The 21,926-nt window shown below is 47.9% G+C and overlaps 1 protein-coding gene across 1 annotated transcript in view; it reads right to left on the bottom strand.

Moving 5' to 3' along the window:
• SORBS3 (sorbin and SH3 domain containing 3) overlaps nucleotides 1–21,469 on the bottom strand; it is a 38,663-nt gene extending 17,194 nt beyond the window's left edge. The window contains exons 1-16 of the mRNA XM_043984469.1: nucleotides 21,043–21,469; nucleotides 17,717–17,853; nucleotides 17,363–17,471; nucleotides 15,455–15,648; nucleotides 13,201–13,264; nucleotides 10,076–10,114; nucleotides 9,714–9,780; nucleotides 5,961–6,042; nucleotides 5,601–5,687; nucleotides 5,385–5,438; nucleotides 4,455–4,541; nucleotides 3,695–3,741; nucleotides 2,823–2,965; nucleotides 2,564–2,616; nucleotides 2,375–2,421; nucleotides 778–892 (exon numbers count right to left, since the gene is read on the bottom strand). Of these exons, the coding sequence (XP_043840404.1) occupies nucleotides 778–892; nucleotides 2,375–2,421; nucleotides 2,564–2,616; nucleotides 2,823–2,965; nucleotides 3,695–3,741; nucleotides 4,455–4,541; nucleotides 5,385–5,438; nucleotides 5,601–5,687; nucleotides 5,961–6,042; nucleotides 9,714–9,780; nucleotides 10,076–10,114; nucleotides 13,201–13,264; nucleotides 15,455–15,648; nucleotides 17,363–17,471; nucleotides 17,717–17,853; nucleotides 21,043–21,094 (1,377 nt within the window). The 5' untranslated portion in view covers nucleotides 21,095–21,469. The remainder of the gene's footprint in view (nucleotides 1–777; nucleotides 893–2,374; nucleotides 2,422–2,563; nucleotides 2,617–2,822; nucleotides 2,966–3,694; nucleotides 3,742–4,454; nucleotides 4,542–5,384; nucleotides 5,439–5,600; nucleotides 5,688–5,960; nucleotides 6,043–9,713; nucleotides 9,781–10,075; nucleotides 10,115–13,200; nucleotides 13,265–15,454; nucleotides 15,649–17,362; nucleotides 17,472–17,716; nucleotides 17,854–21,042) is intronic.
• Between the last annotated feature and the right edge of the window lie 457 nt (nucleotides 21,470–21,926).

Here is a 21,926-nt window from a genome sequence, read left to right as displayed (position 1 = left end):
CTGCCTCTTGCTAGCTGTGTAACAATAAGCATCTCAGCCTCAATTCCCTGATCTGTTAAATGGGCATAAGTACACTCCCCTCCTGATCTCAGTGCAATTTTGTTGATTTCCATTTCACCATGAAAACCAGCTGGAGTAGAGCTATGGAATGCTAGGCCTTTGGTCATACCTGGCTGAACCCCTGCAGATATCCCAGTATCCAGGACTGCATCAGCCGTCCACCCCCCCACTCCCACCCCATGATGCCCAACTCTTGTCTCCACCATCTGACAGAGGACTCAGTACTATTTGAATTCTTTCCGACACTGGACATTCCATGTTTTAATGAAAGGTCTACTTGCCCCAAATTACTTCATTTAGTTATGTGCTCTTGAAATTCTGGACTGATTGTTTTTATCTTTTTTTTTTTCTGGTGGTACTTGTATTATTTTCTATATTGTAATACATCATCTCTCTCATTCTCTTTTTGACATAAGAAAAATTAGTACATTTCCTGCCTCACAGAGTTATTATAAGAACCAAATGAGAACATATGGAAAGATGCTCAAAGCACTATATAAAGTTAGCCACTGTTGTTGTTATTGTTGTTATGGACTAGGTAGTAAGAGCAATTCACCATTGTTGGGGTCTGCTATGCAGATGAAGACATGAATCTGAGAGGTATCATGAAGAAAGAAACAGCCAAGCTTGGTGACAGACTGAACATGACAGGGTTCTGGGTCCAGGAGAGAGAGAGGAACCCAGGTTCCCACCCCACCAAGTAAGCCCCTTACTCACCTCTACATAGTTAGCTGGAAAGATGCCAAGTCGCCCGTGATGTTCTCCCTCCAGCCAGTTTTTGTCCACCTCTTTGTGGATGTACACAATGTCTCCCTTCTGCAAGGTCAACTCCCTGGTGGCCATGCACAAAAAGTCACTCAAAGGTCCCTCAAAATCAAAAGGTGGTTGGGGAAGGTCATGGAAAAGGAGACTAGGTCCTTGGGGCGATTCAAAAACTAGAATTCTTTTTACTTCTCTCTTCAAACCTAGGTCCCAAGTTCTCCCCAGGGGTTATTCCTCCTTTGTGGACAGAGACATCACTAGGAACTTTTGTCCCTGTGTCAAGAGGCAGGGAAGACATCCTTGGTTGAAAGAGGAAGACAGATCACCCCAGAAACCTTGTGTGAGATAAGGGAAAGAGCTTATCCTCTGTAGATCATCTAGTAGAGCTTCCTATTTTAACTAATTATTCTCCATAGGTGCTATTTAGTCAATTTATAGAATGCCTAGGGATCTTAAGATGACAGTGCATGGTCGGGGGAATTAAAGAAAGAGATCCTTCCATCTACCATTTCTGGGCTGTGCTCATGGCCATGAGGGACCCTCCTCTTATAAGACAACTCACTCATCCATGCAAGCAGACTCATATGTATGTAGATTGACCCCCACTGTGTGTATTTGGAAGGGGACATTGTGGAAGAGGTGGCATATCTCTTATTTGTAATTTATATGGTACTGGGAGGGTGTGGCATGGACTCTCATACCCCATCAGGTATATAACTCTTTGGAATCTTCTAGACTCTTCCTTCAGATTTTCAAAGAAATCTGGCTGGGGGCGGGGGGGAGGTTGGTGGTTGGGAAGGCAAGGATGTCTCACAACGAAAGAGTGGCAGAATGCTGGATGCAAGCCTATGACACTGTTGCCTCCAATGCTTTCGAGATGTCCCCTTCCATGATGCCCTCCTCTAAGCCTTCCTTCAACCTTTTCGTTGAAGTAAGATGGGTCACATTCAGGATAGTCAGGTTGACGGATAGCTGAGGCTCTTCTCAAAATTAGGCAAGTAACTCCACTATTCCTTTCCCCACTGTAGTACACATAAATTCCCATCATATTCCCTAGTGGAGGTTTAAAGATTGAGGGCTATCCCTTCTCCCCACCCTCTCCCCAATAAGCCTCAGATAGGTACTCAAGGTGTTAGAGCCATGGTGGACCTGTGCAAAGAGAAGGTGCCCGGATCTGACTTCCTCAGGTCCTGTTAGAGGGGTGGGAGCTACTCAAGTCAGGCCAAATTTATGGCAAGCAGACTGTTAGAGGAATGAAAAGTGTTGGTGTCACCCTGCTATCTGTTGGTACACAATTACTCTCTCTATAGCTGCAAAAGGTAGAGTGGATATTAGCTTTTGGGCTCTAGATTTGATAAGACACCTGGACAAAGCGCTGTTTGCCCGACCTTGGTTATGGCTTTTCTTCATGGAGCAATAGGGGATACCTGATACAAGCTTCTGAACTCCCATCCCAATCAAATACACAGAGAAAGGCTGGGTAGTCAAATGGGCCTTCAGAGATACTCCTTCCCCAAAGACAGAAGAGGAAGAAGGAAGAAGGGACACTTACTTAGGTGACTCAGCCTGGAAGTCAAATTTGAGCCGTGCAGCCTTCATCTGAGCAAAAGGAGAGAAAGCACCGAATTTACCCAGGGCCAAACTTACATCCCTCAAACTGTTATAAATTGACACCACTGTATCTCCCTCCCCATGACTGGGGACAATGCCTGACCCATCCGGCCCCTACGCCACCTCTTACCTTCTTCTCTTCTTTCTTGGCCAGGCCATCTGCAGGCTCTGCCCCACCTGGATCTGGAGAGAACCAAAAACTCAGCACACCAAAGTCAGAGGCAAGCAGAGTTACATCAAATGGAAGGGTTGGGAGTGGGGATCCCCGCTCCACCTTGCTTCTTCCCTTGCTGCCCACCAGCCCCTCAAATAAGTAAAGGGGAAAAGCGAAAGAACTAGATGAAAGGATGAGAATCTAGGACAAGCTGGGAGAGGGATCTGAGTCTTACCTTGGGTGGGGGGTGGGTAGAGAAAATCTCTCCGACCCAGGAAGGGACTCCCTCCTCCATCTTCCATTCTGGGGGGGCTCAGGGTCCTCGAGGTGCTATGGTAAAGTGCTTGGGATGGACTGGAAGCCCAGGCTGGAGACAAGCTGGTAGAATGGGGTGAGGAGGGAGGGGAGGCACAGTTTATTCCTTTGGGGCCCTGTGCCCTCCACCACCTCCAGGATTTTCCCCTGTCCTGCCAGAAATGTCATTCAAGCGGCCACCTCCAGTCCCTGATCCTTGGATCTCAGCAGGATATCCGACTTCCTTTCCCTCCCGCCCCCAGCCAGGAAGGGGTGAGGCCATAGGAAGGGGGAGACCCTGAGAAGAAGAAGGAGGCCTGGACCATAACGAGGAGGTGTGCATGGGAAAGGGAGCGCCCCATCCCACTCCCCTGCCCTGGAAAAGCTCCTCAGTCCTCCCCGCCTAGCTGGTCTCCAGGGAGACCAAAGGAATCCAACGCCAAAAAGTTTCCCGGAGCTCACGGAAAGGGCAAACGCGCCCCCCCCCTCCCCCCGGCTGTCCCCTTCCCCCGTGAGCCACTCTCAGAGGCCCGTCCCGTCCCTTCCTCTCTCTTTGCCCTGCCCTTCTGGATGGCACTGCCCGCTGCACCTCCACCTTGTTTTCCTCTCTCCAAGTCCCTCCCTCTTGTGTCCCAGGCTCCCGGGCTGATCTGCCCTTTCCACATCAGCGATTCTCTCCTCTTCCTCCTCCTCCTCCTTCTCCCCTTCCTGGATCGCTGTCCTCTTTTCTCCCGGGTCCTCCGTCCCGCCCCCGCCCAGCCCCCGCGGCCGAACCCCTTCTCCTCCCCGCTCCCGGCATCGCAGGGCACTCACCGAGACAAGGGTCCTCTGTCCCGGGGGCGGCTAGCCTGCGCCGAGCCCTGGGTGGGGAGAAGAGGGCGGGCGGGGGCGGGACTCAGCCAGGATTGTGGGTTCGACCTCGACCGCCCCTTCCACTACAGCTGGGAAAGTTAGGGGCTGGGAAAGGAGGGTCAGAAGGGGAGGGGCGGGATGAACGCAGGGTCCTAGAGTCTCTCCTCGGGGCGCTTTGCCAAGAAAGCCGACCCGGCTGGAGAGTGGAAGCCGAGTGCGGCCAGCCAGCCCGCGCATGACCAGACGGCAAGAAGGAAGGCCGGAAAAGAGAAAGCAGCTGCAGAGTCTGTCCAAGGGAGGAGAGAAAGGACACGAGCGGCCTATCCCACCCTCCAGCAGAATGAGGGTGTCCCGGAGAGAGGGGACAGGGTCCCCCCCTGGGCGCCAGGACACCTTAGCCAGACTTACAGACAGGAAGAAGGGGCCTGAGAGGTCGTCTGATCCGACCTCCTTAATTTTACAAACCGAGGATACTGAGGCCCAGAGAGGAGAGGTGACTTTCCCATCATCACCAGTGACAATAAAGGGCGGAAAACCAGCTCTTTGCATAAAAACCAACTGCCTCTCCACTTGTTCCAGCCTGCTTTTCATATCCCACCTACAGGACTAGACTGGTCGCCCAGGAATCCTGCTCTTACTTCGTCCCCCTCCATCCCCTCCTGTCATTCCACTAAGAGCGAACACACGATGGGAGGATGGGCAGGGCTGGGTGGGGGCGTACCTTGTCTGGGGGCAGCTTCATCTCAATGGCCCGCATGTCTTTGTCCAGCTCTTCGTTCAGTCTGGCCAGTTCCCTCTCCAGTAAGATCTGATGGGGCAAAGGGGCTGGGGTCCCCAGAAGACACAGCAGGCCCCACCCCCAGTATCAGCAGTATCTCCCCACCTCTAAAAGCAAGAATGCTCACAAAGCATCCTTGCTAGAGGAATGGACACACTACGTCCAGGCAATCTGAAGCTAACAGGGTTAAGTGACTTGCTCAGTGTCTGAGACCAAACTTGAACTCAAGTCTTCTTGATTCCAGGCCAGTCACTACCTAGCTGCTATAATAAAATAATAGTAAAAGACGTTTCTCTAGGGCCTTAACATTTGCTAACAGTGATCTCTCCCTTTTCTGATTTCCTGTGACATTTTCACTGAGATATAACGGAGCTCCTAGTTCACAGGACCATAGATACAGAGCTAGAAGGGACTTTGGAGGTCTTCTGATCCAGCCCTTTATTTTACTGAGGTCCAGAGAGGTTAAGTGATTTGCTCAAGCTGGCACAGAGCTGGGAATCCAGTCCTCTCACTCCAACTGCAAATTTCTCGAGTGAGCAACATATTCACAGCTTTTCTTGGGTTTGTTGATTGCTCCCCTAACTAGACTCTGATATCTTTGAGGTACAAGCCCTGTCTTCTCATTTGTATCCCAATTAGCTTCTACTCCCATGCTGGGCACATAGCAGGTGTTGAGTAAATTGCTGTTGATTGATCTGTGGGCTAGAGGGAGACTCCATGTGCAAAACTGCACATGGTGCCCCAGAATTCACACCTTTGGGTCTCTTCCCATCTTTTGCCCTTTTCCCTCCCCACCTAACCCTGGCATCCAAACCATGTCCTTCTCCCACCCACCCCCACTCACACTGGTGCCCAGACCACACCAGCACTCACCTCAATTGGTAAAGAGGGCTTCTCGGCAGGTTCATCCACCAGTGGCTTCTTGGGCTGAGGGGTAGGTCAGGTCAGATCAAGGGAACTAAGGGTGGGACAGTTCCCAGGCTCTTTCCCTTTGGGGATCCTTTTGATGATTGCTGGTCTTTGACTGAGTAGCCCTGGCTAAGGGCAGCCCCCACTTCTAACTCTCCACCCCAGTGAATGTCCCCTTACCCTCTGCCCTGTCTCTAGTTCTTGCAGAAATTGGTTCCAGGAGTCTTCAGTCCAGATATCTTCGGCTTTGTTCCGGTACCTGACCACCTGGGTGACGAAGCAGAGGATATGAAGCTCCAGTGGAGTGTCTGGGCACAAATTTTGTCATCTGAAGAAAGCCATCCAACCCTTAGATGCATGGCTTATCCAGGTGTCTTCTGGGCATGAGGCCTAAAAGCATATCAGTGGCCATTATAGGGACCAGTGCTGAAGGTCACTGATGTTATTCCAAATGCTGTCTGTACCTGGGCAGGCACAAGCATGTTTTGAGGGTTCTGGTAAACAAGGGCAGGAGGTTGTGAGGGGGATGGGTGTGTGTACCTGAGGTCTTGTCTGCAGGAGAGGTGCGGTCCTGGGCGGATAGCTGAAGATAACCCCTTCTTTAGGGTCCTTGTGGCTCCTCCTAGACAAGGGGGTGACAGTCATTGCTTTCCTGAAAATGTGTGGGACTGGGGCATAGAGAAACGTTGGTCCAGGGAGAGAGGGCTGCTTTCTCTTTTCATAGCCCCAATTTTGGTAGGTGGTCCTTTCCTTACATGCCCCCATAGCTCTCATTCAGGGCTCAGAAGACTACCAGCCAGGTGATATGATGGATGGGGGAGGGGAAGATAGCAAGCATTTATTTATTTATTTATTTTTAGTGAGGCAATTGGGGTTAAGTGACTTGCCTAAGGTCACACAGCTAGTAAGTATTAAGTATCTGAGGCCAAATTTGAACTCAGGTCCTCCTGACTCCAGGGTCGGTGCTCTATCCACTGCACCACCTAGCTGCCCTGATAGCAAGCATTTTATTATTTTTTTTTCAAATTTTCTTTTTTCTTTCTTCCTTCCTTCCTTCCTTCCTTCCTTTCTTTCTTTCTTTTTTTCTTTCTTTCTTTCTTTCTTTCTTTCTTTCTTTCTTTCTTTCTTTCTTTCTTTCTCTCTCTCTCTCTCTCTCTCTCTCTCTCTTCTTTCTTTCTTTCTTTCTTTCTTTCTTTTTTTTGGTGGGGCAGTGAGGGTTAAGTGACTTGCCCGAGGTCACACAGCTAGTGTCAAGTGTCTGAGGCCGGATTTGAACTCAGGTCCTTCTGAATCCATGGCCGGTGCTTTATTCACTGTGCTACCTAGCTGCCCTGCAAGCATTTTATTAATCGAGTACTTGTGACAGGAACTGTGCCAGGGTCATCCCACACTTGCCCAAGGTCACACTGCTAGGAATGTCTGAGGCTGTGTTTGAACTCAAGTTTTCCTGACTCCAGGCTGAGGGCTTTCTCCTAGAACAGTCACTTAATCTCTGTCTGCCTCAGTTGCCTCCATTGTAAATGGGAATAATAATAGTCTCTACCTCCCAGGGTTGTTGTGAGGATCAAAGAAGACAGACAATATTCGTAAAGCATCAGCATAACTCCCAGAACGTAGCAGGTGCTCAATAAATGCTGGTTTCCTTCCTGCCTGCCTGGTATAATAGCTCCTACCAACCACAGGGCCCTGGGTCATTTCCTCTATTGCCTAGAAGTGTCTCTGCCAGTGATTTTCTGTCCTGGCTGGGGACCTTATATATTTGCTCTCTTCATTGTTGTGTATTTTTTTTTAAATAAACCAGCTTAATTTAGTTTTCTTCAACTGTTGGGATAAAAATGTCCTAATATGACAAATGTCCCACACTGAGGCCCAAAAATAACAAACCCACCCAATTTTGTTAGAAAGTGAATGTGGGGGCAGCTAGGTGGCGCAGTGGATAAAGCACTGGCCTTGGATTCAGGAGGACCTGAGTTCAAATCCAGCATCAGACACTTGACACTTAACTAGCTGTGAGACCCTGGGCAAGTCACTTAACCCTCATTGCCCTGCAAAAAAGAAATAAATTAAAAAAAGAAAGTGAATGTGATAAAGTATAATTTGAATTTGGAAAGTTGTAGGCAGTTCAGTGGAAAGAGGGCTGGGTTTGAGAGACTTAGGTTCAAATCTTGGCTCTGTCAGTCAATTACTTGGGTGATCTTGGGTTTTTGTTTTTGTTTTTTGTTTTTGTTTTTTGCTGGGCAATGAGAATTAAGTGACTTGCCCACGGTCACACAGCTAGTAAGTGTCAAGTGTCCGAGGCCAGATTTGAACTCAGGTACTCCTGAATCCAGGGCTGGTGCTTTATCCACTGCGCCACCTAGCTGCCCCCTTGGGTGATCTTGGACAAATTATTTCACCTTATCTGTAACACAAGGGTGTTTTTCTTTGCTATTTGAATGCCCAGTGCTTCGTGCAGTTGCTGGGGCACAGTAAGCCCTTACTAGGTGGGGTTTTTGTTCATTTATTAGATGGCTACTAAGAACCCTTTTGATTTAAAATCTATCATCCTATCTATATCTGCCACTTCCCCTTCTCTAATCAGTCTTCTCTGTATAAAATGAGAGACCTGCACTATATGCATTCTCAAGTTCTTCCCAGCTCTGACTTTCTAGGGTTCTAGAAGTCATGTCTTCTGTTGAGGAGGCTTGACGTGGAGGAGCCTTATCTCTGACATTTCCTTTAGCATCTTGGCCAGAACCCCGTATTTGCCATTTTTTTCTGGAACCATAGAATATCAGAACTGAAGGTCCCCTAGAAATCACTGAGTCCAGGTCCCTTGTTTTACACATGGAGAACCTGAGACCAGAAAAGGGGAAATGACTGCCCCAAGGTAACACAAAGTTGTTAGTACACCTAGCTTCTGGGATGCTCCTTCCAAATGGGCCATCGTCATCAGGTAGGTTCCACTGAATCAGAAGTTGGATCAGAGAGCAAAGTGGGTAGCCAGTCTACCAGAATTTGCTGTCCTATTAGTAGTCACATACCAATATGACTTAGCAGTCCAGTACCAACTGAAAATCATAACAAGAAGCCACACCTAAGGAAACTCTATGATGTGTCCCAGATAAGGATACTTACAATAAAAGAGATTAAAAATAATCCTGACCAATGAATAATAAATGCGTTGATCTCATTTGCTTGGGATGGGTTGGGTTGGGGTGGGGAACCCCTACTCAGATGAATAGTCAGACTGAGTTTTCAATGGCTCGTAGCCCAATACCTTGTCTCAGCCAAATTCGTCCAAAGGTAAGAGCAAGAATTTAATTTTTAACCTCTCCCCTGATACTGCCACCCCCCCCCCCCACCTTCCCATCAGCCACAGCATGTTCTGGATCCTTTTTGGAGGATCCATTTATTTAGAAATGAGGTTTCCAATTTGAGAGGGAGGGAGGTGAGGCTAAAGTGAAAGCCTCTAGTCCTGTTAGAAGAAAACAAGGAACTTGTGTCTCTTGCTTAGGGGTGACCCATGATGACAAGGCAGGTGTGCCAAGATCCCAGGGACCGGTGAAGTGAGTTCTGTCACCCGGCCTGGCTTTGCTGGAAACAAGCCCAACTGTTTTCTGTCCATCAATCCAGGCACTGAGGGAAGGTTGCCTCTAACCCTATCTTTCTGCTCTGAGGTTATAGCCAGGAAGGAGAGCCCAGAATGGTCAACTGTGGTTGGCAGAGGGGGCATGAGCTCTGAAGATTCATCATGTTTCGTTTTGCATTATGCTTATCCATGTATATGTCTTGCCCTTCGGTTAGATTGTGAGCTCCATGAGGAGAAGCGAATCAAATGCTGGACCTGGGGGTCCAAATATTTTAAGTTCAAATTCTGCTTCAGATACTTCCTAGCTGTGTGGTCCTGGGTGAATTATTTCACTTCTCTGTTTCAGCTTCTTCATATGTAAAATTAAGAGATTAGATCTGATGGCCTCTTAACGCCTTTTCAGTTTTGAAGCTATACCAGAGAGTGCCTTATCTAAACTTTGCAACTCTTCCAGGCCGGAGATGGGCATGTTTTCACTGAACTTGAATTTCTTGAGCTTGGCCATTGAGTGCTTGGCTCCCCCAAGTGGCCACCAGAGGGAGCCAGTTCACTACAGGGATGGACCACCCATTCTGGGATTGGCCCCATCACCAAGGTTCTGACCTCCTCTGGCTCAAGAATGGGTTGGGGGTGGGTGGAGAATGAAAAGCTTTCTCAGCTGTACACTCCCTAAAGCCAAGCTGTGGGACCCCAGAGTTCCCTTCCCCAATCCCAGTACTCACCTGCTGTGGGGAGATGAGGAACTCCTCGGAGAAGCAGTTCTCAATAGTGGTCCAAGATGCCTCGACTCTAGAAAAGATGGGGAGTGGAAGGAAAAAAAGAAGGTTTGGGCCAGAAGAGGCTGTGGGATCAGAATACTCAAGGAAGAAACTAGGGGACTGAACCCTGACAGGGCCATTTCCCAGGTCTTGAAAAGATGCTGATGTCATAGGACAAACACATTAAACACTTGTTGACCTGAAGGGGGAGAGAGATCCGGGGTCTTATAACCCAGGTGGAAGTGGCTTCTCTTTACTGAGAGAAGAGGGAATCTGACACAGTGGACAGCCTCCAAGACCAGTTCTTAGGGCCCGTGCTCTCTCACCTTTGTCTTGCTCCTCAAAAGGCCAGTCCAGCTGCAGCTCTGGAATAAGAGAGAGGAAGCAGGTCACCACTCTCTAACCTCTGCCTCCATCCTGCTCCTGTGCCAGCGGCCCTCCCCTCCCCCTTAGGAGGTGGGGGAATGAGTCAGGCCCAAAAGAATGTCTAGAGGGAGGGGAGGAATGAGGAGGGCAACTACTAGGAGGTCTGGAAATGCTTTGGGTATTCAATGTCTCTGGAGTGCCTCCAAGCAAACGGAGATCTCCCACCTCTCTCCTCAGACCCACCCACCTTTCCCCTTGAAGCTAGCAGGGCTTGTTGTCAGCAAAATGGGCAAGTCAGGGAAAACAGTCTTTCTTGTTTATGACCCCTAGGGCCCCTCCTGCTGGGCAGAAAAGAGAGAATTGAGGCACTGCAAACGAACTCATAACTGACCTCCGACCCTACTTCCGATATTTTAATTTTAAATGAAGACTGTGAGGACAGAGCTAGTTTTACCATAAAGGAATAAATAACTAATGGTGAAATTCCAGGCACAGACAATCACCTATTTCACCTGCCTGGAAGTCCTTGAAACTACCACGAATTAAGAACAGGTAGAGTAATGGGGTAGCACAATCACAAGTCCCTCTCCAAGGAAGAAGAGTCGTTACTTCCCTGACACATGTAATTCAAGATAGAGCTTTGGGTGTCCACTCAAACCTTATACAGTCACAGGATCTGAGAGGTTCCACCTCTCAAAGGCCATCTAGTCTCTCCACAATATAGTATATTGTTATATACTACAATCTATAATTATATAGTATAGACTATAACAAGTGGTTATCCAAGATCTATTCGTTAACTAACAACAACAGCAGCTAGTTTTTATATTGTGCCTACTATGTGCCAAGCACCCGGGGAAGTAGGTGCTATTATTATTCCCACTTTACAGTTGGGGAAACTGAGGCAGAGGAAGTTTGAATGACTTGCTAGGTAACACAGCTAAGAAGTATTGGGGTTGGATGTGAACTCAGGTCCTCCTGAATCCAAGGCCGATGCTTTATCTACTGTGCCACCTAGCTTCCCCAGGAAGGTGACTTTTTAGAAGTAAAGGCTAAGACTTTTATGCTGACCTCTATTGAGTTTCATTTCACTAGATTCCAGATCTTTTGGAATTATCTATCCCTTTATCCAAATCATGAAGAAAAATGTTAAATTAATAGCACAGGGCAAACCTAGGATCACCAGGGAACTGCCCTGGAGACATTACTACTACTACTACTACTACTACTACTACTACTACTACTACTACTACTACTACTACTACTACTACCACTACTACTACTACTACTACTACTACTACTACTACTACTACCACCACCACCACCACCACCAAACATTTACATGGAACTTTAAGGTTTGCAATACATTTCATAGCAGCTAGGTGGCACAGTGGTTAGAGCACCAGGGGCATGGAAGTCAGGAAGACCTGAGTGGCTTCAGACACTTACTAGCTGTGTGACCCCGAGTAAATCACTTTACTCTGTTTGCCTCATTTTCCTCATCTGTAAAAGGAGCTGGAGAAGGAAACGGCAAGCTACTCCAATATTTTTGCCAAAAACCAAATGGGGTCCCGAAAAGTCAGACACAATTAAAACAACAAATGCATTTCATATACCATATCATTTTATCCTCACAATGATTCAGGGAAGTAGGAACTATTATTATCTCCATTTTACAGAAGAGGAAACTGAGTCAAATAGGGTAAAGTGATTTGCCCAGCGTCATATGGTTAGTAAGTATTTGAGGCAGGATTTGAACCCAGGTCATCTAATTCTAAATCCAGAGATCTTTCTATTATCCAGCACTGCGTTGAACCATACATTGCTACTCTCTGGGTCTGGCCGTCCAATCAGCTCTAGATTCATCTAATTGTACTATCTGTCAAACATGTAGTCCATAACACTCCTTAGTACAAGTCTGGACTCTGTAGTCCAGACTAAAATGTACTTAAGAAATATTTAGGGGGGCAGCTAGATGGTGCAGTGGTTAAAGCACTGGCCCTGGATTCAGGAGTACCTGAGTTCAAATTCGGCCTCAGACACTTGACACTTACTAGCTGTGTGACCCTGGGCAAGTCACTTAACCCCCATTGCCTAAAAAAAAAAAAAAGAAAAGAAAAAAAAAAGAAATATTTAAGCAAATAAACAAAAATACAAAAGAACAGATGATGTTAATATGTAGTTTTGTAAGTCAACAGGAGATCCTTATGTGCTGTTTATATACCCCTGGATTCACCTCCACTTCTTCATCTGTTCTTCATGAGAGCTTCTATCAAGTGCTTTGCTAAAATCTAAAGAAACTCTGTAGAGCATCCCCAGGGTCTACAAGTTTTGATACTACCAAAACGCTGTCCTGAATCCTCCCTCTCCTTCACTCCCCATATCCATTCACTTGCCAGATCTTGTTCATTTTACTTCTACACCATCTATCTCAACCTGTCCCCTTCTCTCCATTTGCTCCACCACTGCTGTAATTCAGCTGAACTATTGCCACAGTTTCTTAATTGACTTCCAGTCTCTTCCCAAAATAACCTTCCTAAAGCACAAGTCGGACAATTTTACTCCCCTAATCAAGAACCTTCGATGGTTCCCTATGCCTCTCCTCAGCTCCGGTATTTAACCCCTTTCCAGCTTACCTTTTCAGGATTTCTCTAACCTTTCCCGCACATTAACTCCTAATATACATGGCTATGTTCCAGCCAATTCATCGTTCCTTGTACCTATCACCACGTCTTTGTATAGGCTGTTCCTCACACCTGAAATGCTCTCCTTTCCTTCTACCTCTAAGAAGCTTCCTTCAAGACTTGCATCCGGGCAGCTAGATGGCGCAGTGGATAGAGCACCGGCCCTGGAGTCAGGAGTACCTGAGTTCAAATCCGACCTCAGACACTTAACACTAGCTGTGTGACCCTGGGCAAGTCACTTAACCTCAATTGCCTCACTAAAAAAAAAAAAAGACTTGCATCCATGTGCTTCCTCTTAGAGGATGACCTTCCTTACTTGCTCCCTCCTCCTCAAATCCCATAGAATTCTTCTCCTCATTCCCCCAACCCTGTGTGCCAGTCATGATAGATTTAGTCCTCACCTGGAAGTTTTCGGTGGATCTGCTGGAACATTTTCCGGTACCAATCCCGTGGGCTGCCTACACTCTGGGGATAGAGAAGGAAAAGTCATGCTATCTTCCTTTCCCCTACCTCCAATCCTCTTCATTGTAATTTATTTTTATTATTTAGAATTTTTCCCCACCTTACATGTAAAAACCAAATGTAACATCAATTAAAAACACTTTGTGTTCCAAATTCTCTTCCTTCCTCCCTATCCCCCCTTTAAGAATTCAAGCAATTCAACTATGTATACATGTGAGTCATGCAAAACATAGCAGACAAAAAATTTTAGAAAAAGGAACGAGCAAACAACAAAACTATACTTCATCTGTTTTTAGATACCATTAGTTCTTTCTCTGTAGATGGATTACATTTTCATAAGTCCTTCACGAGATCTCTTAGATCATTGCATTGCTGAAAATAACTAAGTCATTCACAGCAGATCATCTTACACTATGCTGTTATTTTGTACACAGTACATTTCACTTTGAATCAGCTCAAGTAAGTCTTTCCAGGTTTTTCTGATAGCATTCTGTCATCTCTTTTTATTTTTTCCCCTTTCATTGTAATCTAGTCACAGGGGTGGTTACCCATCCTGGAATCAGGAGGACCTGAGTTCAAATCAGCCTCAGACACTTACTAGCTTTGTGGCCCTGTACAAATCACTTAACCACAACTGCTCCCCGCCAAAAAAAAAGCAAAAGAAAGAAAAGAAAAAGAAATCTAGTCCCAGAAGGGTTCTGCTGAACTGATGTTACAGGAAAAAATAGTACCTCACTTTGTATTTTTTTTCTTAATAGTATTTTATTTTTTTCCAATTATATGTAAAGATAGTTTTCAGGGTTGTTTTGTTTGGGGGAATAAGATAGTTTTCAACATTCATTTTGTAAGATTTTGAATTCCAAATTTTTCTCCCTCTTTCCCTCCCACCTTATCAAGAAAGTAATGCAATCTGATATAGGTTATATATGTACAATTGGGTTAAACATATTTCCACATAGTCACGTTGTGAAAGAATCAGAACAAAAGGGAAAAACCACAAGAAAGAAAAAATAAAACAACAAAAAAGTGAAAATAGTATGCCTCAATCTGCGTTTCAGACTCCATAGCCCTTTTTCTGGATGTGGGGAACATTTTCCGTCATGAGTCTTTTCGAATTGCCTTGGATCATTGTATTGCTGAGAAGAGCTAAGTCTATCACAGTTGATCATCACACAGTGTTGCTGTTACTGTAGTACCTCAGGTCAGCACCTGTTCTTCCAAGTATAGTCTTAGAGTTACCTGGGGGCAGTGAGACTGAGTGACTCCTTTGGGGTCACAGAGCCACTAAGTGTCAGAGGCAAGATTTGAACCCAGGTCTTTCTGGCTCTGGGGCCAACTCTTTAAGCAAGGCCACTAGGTAGTGTAGTAGACAGAGTGCAGTACTTGGAGCCTTGGATTCAAGAAAGTGAGTTTGAATATTGCCTCAGACACTTAAGTCATTTAAGTCCTCAAGTCATTTAACTTCTTTCTTTCTCAGCTTCGGTTCCCTAATCTGCAAAATGGGGATAACAGCAGTAGCACCTACCTCACAGGGTTGCTTTGAGGGTCAAATGAGACAATATTTGGGAAGCTTAAAGCACTGTACAAATCCTGATTTTTAAAATGATCTTTCTATGTAATTTTAAGATTTACAAAGCTTCTTCTTCAGTAACTCAGAGACTCCATAAAGGTATTATTATGCCCAACTTGGATGAAGAAACTGAGGCTCTTAGAGATGAAGTTGTGTTTCTACCCAGGGTCACAATAAGGATCAGAATCCAGGCAGGCCTCTCCTGATTTCAAATTCAGTACACCTTCCACTATGAGTGGCACATATCAGTATGAGATAATGGAAAGAACATCAGAGTCTTAATACATGGGGCATTCCTGATCTCAGGGGTAGCTAGGTGGTATAGTTAGATAGAACACCTGGCCTAGACTCAGGAAGACCTGAGTTAAAATCTAGCCTCATACACTTAGTAGCTGTGTGACCCTAGGCAAGTCACTTCACTCTGTTTGCCTCAGTTTCCTCATCTATAAAATGAGCTGGACAAGGAAATGGCAAACCACTCCAGTATCTCTGCCAAGAAAATCCCAAATGGGGTCACAAAAAGTCAGACATGACTGAACCAAATAAACATCCTGAGCTCAGCGTCCGTCTCTGCCCCGTTCTCCCATGCTCCTCTCTCCCTCTGTAGTTCCCCCAGCACTCACAGAACGAGGAGCGATGGGCATGCCACTCTCATCCACTGGCCCAATGCCCTCGTATTTGACCCAGCGCTTGTCCCGCTGCTTGCTGCCTTTGGTCCATGTAGCTGACCAGTTCGGGCCACCCTGGGATATAGGCTGCTTAGTGATTCCGGGGACCTGGTTCTCAGAAACAGGCCAGGTCTGATACCAAGAGGGATCTGGAGGTAGCATTGGAGAGGCAGAAGAGAACAGTGAGGAGGAGTCAGTGAGCTTCCCCTGACCCCCAGCCCATACACATACTCCACTCACCTTTTGGCTTTTCAGGACAGTAACCCCTGACCTCTTCCAAATTAGGAAATTATTTGATTTTGTGACTTAAACACACACACACACACACACACACACACACGACTACACCCTGTTCCTCCAGATAAAAGGAGCGAACAGTACATGTTTATTTGTTTTTGTTTTTATTTTTTTAAAGGGAATCCAAACGGATTACCTTTTGAGAATGTCAGCACCCAACCTCGGAGACGATTGGACATACCCTACGAGTTCTCATATAGCCCTCTTCCTCTGAGTCACTGCTTTAGGGTTGGGGAGGGTTCCCCAAACCAATATCATTTATGGAAATGGGATTTTCTAATTAGATTTCATGCCTCTGCCCTTCCCCCCTCCCAACTAGTATCCTATTTTATCCTCCTTAACTCAAAGCATGAAAGCAAGCGAATTGATTTACATTCCTACCCACTCCTTGGATCTCCTGGTCTAGAGGCCCCTCTCCCTTTTCTCCAGCCGAAAGACTCCCATAAAATCTAGCCACTTTCCAAGGATATCAACCAGGATAGCCCTTAGAGTTCTATCCCAGGTTGGGGGGGTACCAGTCGTTTCAGGGGTTAACCTTGGGGTCTTCAACCTTCATCCCCACTCTCTACTCCCATTCTCCCGAGCAACTAAGCTCTGGCATTGGCCAGCCTGCCTTGAGGTACAACTAGGAGTGTTGGCGGGGGCAGGATTTAAGACTAGGCCTCCATCCTTGGGGATTTGTTTAGACCCAGGCTAGTTTTGGAGCAAGGAAACAGTCGTGTTGGCCTCTTCCATGGAAGTCTTCACTCTCTTGGGTGGCATAGGCCCCCAGTGGATGTGAGGCCAACACGTGGGCAAGTTTGTGGGTATATACAAGGAGAAGAAGCTGACAAGACACAATTATCAAGTAGGGGGTTAGCTCACAGGGCACAGGGAATCCATACACCTTGGCCCGGGAAAACATCGGGCAAGTGAGGGCATCAGTAATCAAAAGTGGCAAAAAGATTCAAATGACTTCTGTCTTCCTTGTCCCTTCCACCTCCCTGACCTCAAAATAGCTGTCTCCCTGGCTCAGAGCTACAGCATCCTTTCAATAGATCTATGCTTACATCCATAGCTATAGTTAGAGTAACAGCCACACAGGGAATGCTGGAAAATGCCTTGGTCATCCCTTTTGTGTGTGTGTGTCTACATGCACACACTGATATATATGTATATGTATATATACATACACATATGCATACATACCTATATGATTTTGAATATGTATATGTGTGGGTGTTTGTATCAAGGGCAGAAAGAAACCAGCACCAATCTAAGCAACTGCAGTAGCTGGTTCTGAGGGAAAGGGAACCTGGGCAGGTGCCTGAGCCGTGTACTAGAGACAGGACCCCTCCCACCCCACCCCACCCCAACGTCTGAATGGAGAAAGATAGGGTTGCTATCCTGCTGGGGGGCGGGAGGGCCGATTCTGTATCTTCAACTTTCCACCACACTGTCTAACCAACTTTTCAAAAGAGTCTCACATCGGAAGGAGTAAGGGAATAAGCAAAGAATTTAAGTCAAGGGAGATGGCAGCAGGAGAGGTCTCTAAGGAGGAGGATGGATAATCTGGGCCAAGCAAACCTGGGGCGACTCTCCTGGGTGCCGAGTGCCCGTTGCACACAGTTCTGGGGGCTGGATCATGGAACTGGAAGTTGAGTGTGTTGGAGCCACCATTCCGGAGCACAGGCACCTGTCGGGTTGGGGAGGGGTCAAGGAGGGAAGCTCAAAGATGCGGGGTCGGGAGGAGGGGTCAGTTTACAGAACACATGGGAGACACCAGGGCCTAGCAAAAATCCAGCAGGTGAGCGCATTGAGAATCAAAACCGGCCCTCTTGTAAGAAACAGAGTCAAGTAATTTTGGCCTCCCCCAAACCCCTGCCCTCAAAATCCCCACCTCCCCGTCAGGATGCTCCCCTTCAGAGTGGCCTCACTCACCCGGGTCCCTTGGCGGTGCGGTAATGTCCGTGCCTGGAGGTGGCCAGGGATGAAGTCACTGAGGCTGAGGCCCGGGGGGAGGCTGTGGTATGGAAACTGCATGGCGAGGCTGGGGCCCCACAGATGCAGAGGGGACCCTGGGAAAAGGACAAGGGAGAACTAGAATTGGCTCTGGAAGCCCCAGTCCCTTCTGACTCTGGATGGGGGCTGAGGTCTGGGGAAGGGTGTCTGGATTGTCACCTGGGCTCCCGATGCCTCAAGAGGCAGACTCCTCCCCTGGGCACCAGCCACCAGCTCTGTCCTTGCTCTTGCTCTTGGCACCGCCTCAGCTGCCGGATCAGGCACAATGAACGGCTTGTTTGAGTGACCCAGGAACTGCAGGGCTGGGGGAAAGGGGGGTGTGGAGGACCAGGGTGAGGGAGAGGATAAGAGAGGAGAGAGATGGCAAGAAGCAGGGGATGATGGGAAAGGCCTCAGTCATCCAGGCATCCCCTATGGGGATCTCAAAGCACTTTATGACTTCCTCCCCAAAAGAGAAATGGAAACAGCTGTTGGGCACAGCAACACAGGAAGGAAGGAGGGAAACTAGCCCAGTCTGGCTATGTGCCCCAAGTGAGGACAGGGTCCCTCCCCTTAGTACCAAGACCTGGCAGTGCCTCTTGGGTGAGGGGTAGAAATCATCTTTCCTGAGTCAGGAGTTAAGCATGAAATGGTCACAACCTTTTCTGTTTCTGCTTTCCTTCCCAGGGACTCTGGGGAGATCAGAATGCCAACAGGGATTGGCCTACCCTCAAGTCTTACAGTCTTGGGCTCTGGATGCTTTTGTCCTGCTTTTCTCTCTGTTTCTGTCTCTCGTTCTCTGTCTTTCTCTCTGTCTCTGTCTTTCTCTCTCTTTCTCTTTCCTTCTCTCTGTCTCTGTCTCTCTGTCTCTCTCTTTCTCTGTCTTTCTGTCTCTCTCTGTCTCTCTGTTTCTCCATCTCTGTTTCTGTCTCTGTCTCTCTCTCTTTCCTTCTCTCCTCTCTCTCCTGTCTTTTTCCATATTTTTATCTTTCCCTTGAGCTCCATCTCATCCTCTCTGCTTCTTCCTCTTTGTTTTTCTCCTGACTCATTTCTACCAGTCTCTCCCTCCGCTTTCTTTCCTGCTTCTCCTCTGTCTCTTTTCCTTTCTCCCTCCCTTTTCTCTCTCTCTGTATCCAGGTTCTGTACCTGTCTCTCTCTCTCTCCTTTTTCCCTCTGTGTCTGTCTGTCTGTCTGACTTGCACTTGTTGCTTCAGGGAATGAGGCCATAGCAGAGAAAGGCTTGTCCCTGGAAATCAGCAGTGGGTGTAGGGGAGGTGACCAGCTCTCCCAGGCGTAGGTGGCAGGAGAGGGTGCAAGACTTGGAGATGGGGAATGCCAGTGGAGAGGACGGAGAATGGGGAAAGGCATGAAGCTGAGGGAAGGGGAAGGAGGAAGTGGAGGAGGGGAACAGTAGGTGGTCCCTGTGCTGGGTGAGGGGAATGTCAGACCAGCACTCTTCTTGAAAACTTAAATGTAAAGCATAGGCTGAGATCCTGGGCTGACATGGGACTTCCCTCCACCCTACTCCACCCCCAACAAGTCACAGGACTTGCCTGGGTCACACTGGTTGAGTTGAGGCCAAGCCATTGGTGGGTGGCTTCCACACTCACAAAGGGCTGTGTTGGGAAAAGGGGCTGGAGGGAATTGCTTCAGGGGAAGAGGGAATCCTGTATGCAGGGAAGGTGCATGCCCATGGCCAGAGGAGGGATTTCACATTGGCAGTACACTGGGGAGGGCATGGGAGTGGGGAAGTTGTCACTCTCCTGTTCACTGGTACTGAAGAACCAGGAGTCAGGGAGGTCAGGGAAGCAGACCCCCTATTGTGAGCTACTATGTATACTGGACTCCAAACAGAGGGAGAGTGCCTGATGTTCTTCCCGTGCCCATTGTCTGTGGGGGGGGAGGAGTGGAAGTGAAGGCATTCACAAGCTGGATCCAATTAGACTAAGGGCAATGCCACATCAGCAGCACAAGGCACACTAGAGTTCTCGCAATTCTTCTCTAACATTATGCTCGGGGAAACTGAGGCAGGATTCAGGAGAGTCTGGCTTAGAGTTGACAGCTCAGAAGTACTGGGCCCTAACTTCTCAGCCCTTTGAGTTTCATCATCATTGACCCTGGATTCTTCTTCTTCTCGACCTCCTCCCCTGGCTATCCTTGACCAGCAGGAGGCTTCAGAGTGGATAACGTCCCTCTGAACAGGCTGGATAATTCCCTTGTTTTCCGGTGTGGCAGAGCTGGCCTTGGAGTCAGGAAGGTTCTAGTCCTGATTCTCACATATACTGTCCGTATGACCCAGGGTGAGTTATCTCTATGGCACCTCTCTGTGACTATTAGTTATAGAGAAGGTGAAAACATGCATTGGCAGTTTTCTCATCAGGGAGTTCCAGATCTAGTCTCTATCTCTGTCCTAATCACTAGGCTAAGTTTTCAGAGGGTAGGGGCTTTTCTGGATATCTTCAAACCATCCCCTTACCCCCAACAATGTTCTCAACACTTCTCCCATCCTACCCCACTCCCCCTGATGGGGGGGGGAATAAAAATGGGTCCAGTTACCCTAGACACTTGTTGTGATAAGACCTTGCCCATCCAGGCCTCTATATTTTTGGCACCAGTATTTCTCAGAGGTAGGAGTAGGGGTAAAGTGGAAACAGAAAGGGGAGAGGTGTTCCATTTAGGGGGAAATGGAAGCAAAGGGCCTTGATCTGCATCCATCCCACAAAATGATGTAGGGGTGGGATCCTAAGTGCCCAAGTCTGATCGCCCCATTAGCACTCTAGCCACTTCCTATGAGTTTGAGAACATTCTCCATTCCTTTTGGCGACTTCCTTACTCATTTAAGCCTTGGCTCCTGGACTATAGCAACCAGCAAGGTATCCCTCGGAGGTTTTATTCCTTGTCTAGGACATATAAATGGGAAAATAAAAGGTGGTGGTGGTGAATCTCAGCTCTTTCCCTCTTCCCCATTCCTCTACCTCCTCCCCCAAGAGGACAAGAAAAGGCTTCCCTGGAAAGCTTCTATTTTCTTTGGATGGCAAGGGGCTGGGAGATGCCTCTAATCTTTTGCCCATTTTTTTCTTCTCTGGACCTCAGTTTCCCTGGGCATAGGAAGGGGTCCCCACTGATTTTCTGTGGACTACAGGGGGAGGAGCCAGTCTGCCTTCCTTCAGCTGGTTTGAGGGATTGGCTGGTCTTCCCTCCTTGATCCCTCCTCTCCCTGACCTCAGCCTCTCCTCCCTTCCCCCCTCTTATTCCTTGGCACCTACCTGCAGCAGAACTGGTGGAGAGGATGGAGAGAGTCCGTGAGGGAGAAAGCATTCCCTCCAGCCTCCACCTTGAAGCCCACAGCTGTGGGCCTCTGGGGAGGCTGCCAGGAAGGGAAAGGAAGGGGAGAAGCCTGGGGTGTGTTCTCTCTCCCTCGTGACTGGGGCAGAATAAGGCTTACAGGGTGGGTGGATAGGAGGGGAGGAAGGAGAGGCAGTTAGACACAGTCAGAGAGTCGCGAAGAAAATTGGGAACTGGAGTGTGGGTGTGAGATAGAAAGGGCAGAGAGATAAAAAAGAGAAAAAGTCAAATCAGCAGAAAGGGAGTCCGTAAAGCTAGAGAGAGGGAGGAAGGGAGGGAAGAGAGGAAGAAGGGAGGGAACCAAGCAGACACTTTCCAATCTCTGGCTTGTTTGCAGCAGGGTGGGGTGTAGGGAAAAGTCATACTTTTTGTGTGTAGCTCTTTCCCCTCCCTCCTCACGTTGTGTATTTATGTGTGTTGTGGGGTTTGGGGGTGGGGAAAGACCGGGGCGGGGGGGGGGCGGTCATTTGGTCAGAAGGCTATTAGCAAGCAAGTGCCCATCTCCTGGGATGCCGACACGCTGCTCACATTTCAAGGGTGGGACCGAGGCAGAGGAGAGGCCAGGAGTATGGTCCCAGTGCTCAGGGTGGAGTGTGTTTAGAGGAGGAGGAGTTCTTGGGGGTCCCAGGGGACTACACGAGATTTTCCCAGCAGCGTTCCCTCTGTGCCCTGTGGTGCCTTTGGCACCAGAAAGGGACCACTAAGAGTTTCCAGCAACGTTTCCAGCATGTGGGAGGGGGAGCTCCTCTGGTCCTGGAGCCCGCTTTTAGTGCAGGAATGACGAAAGACACAGACAGATGCATGG

This window comes from Dromiciops gliroides, chromosome 2, assembly GCF_019393635.1.
Source record: "Dromiciops gliroides isolate mDroGli1 chromosome 2, mDroGli1.pri, whole genome shotgun sequence".
Lineage (NCBI taxonomy): Eukaryota > Metazoa > Chordata > Mammalia > Microbiotheria > Microbiotheriidae > Dromiciops > Dromiciops gliroides.
Note: the sequence above shows the minus strand (reverse complement) of the source record. Positions and strands in the feature narration are given on the sequence as shown.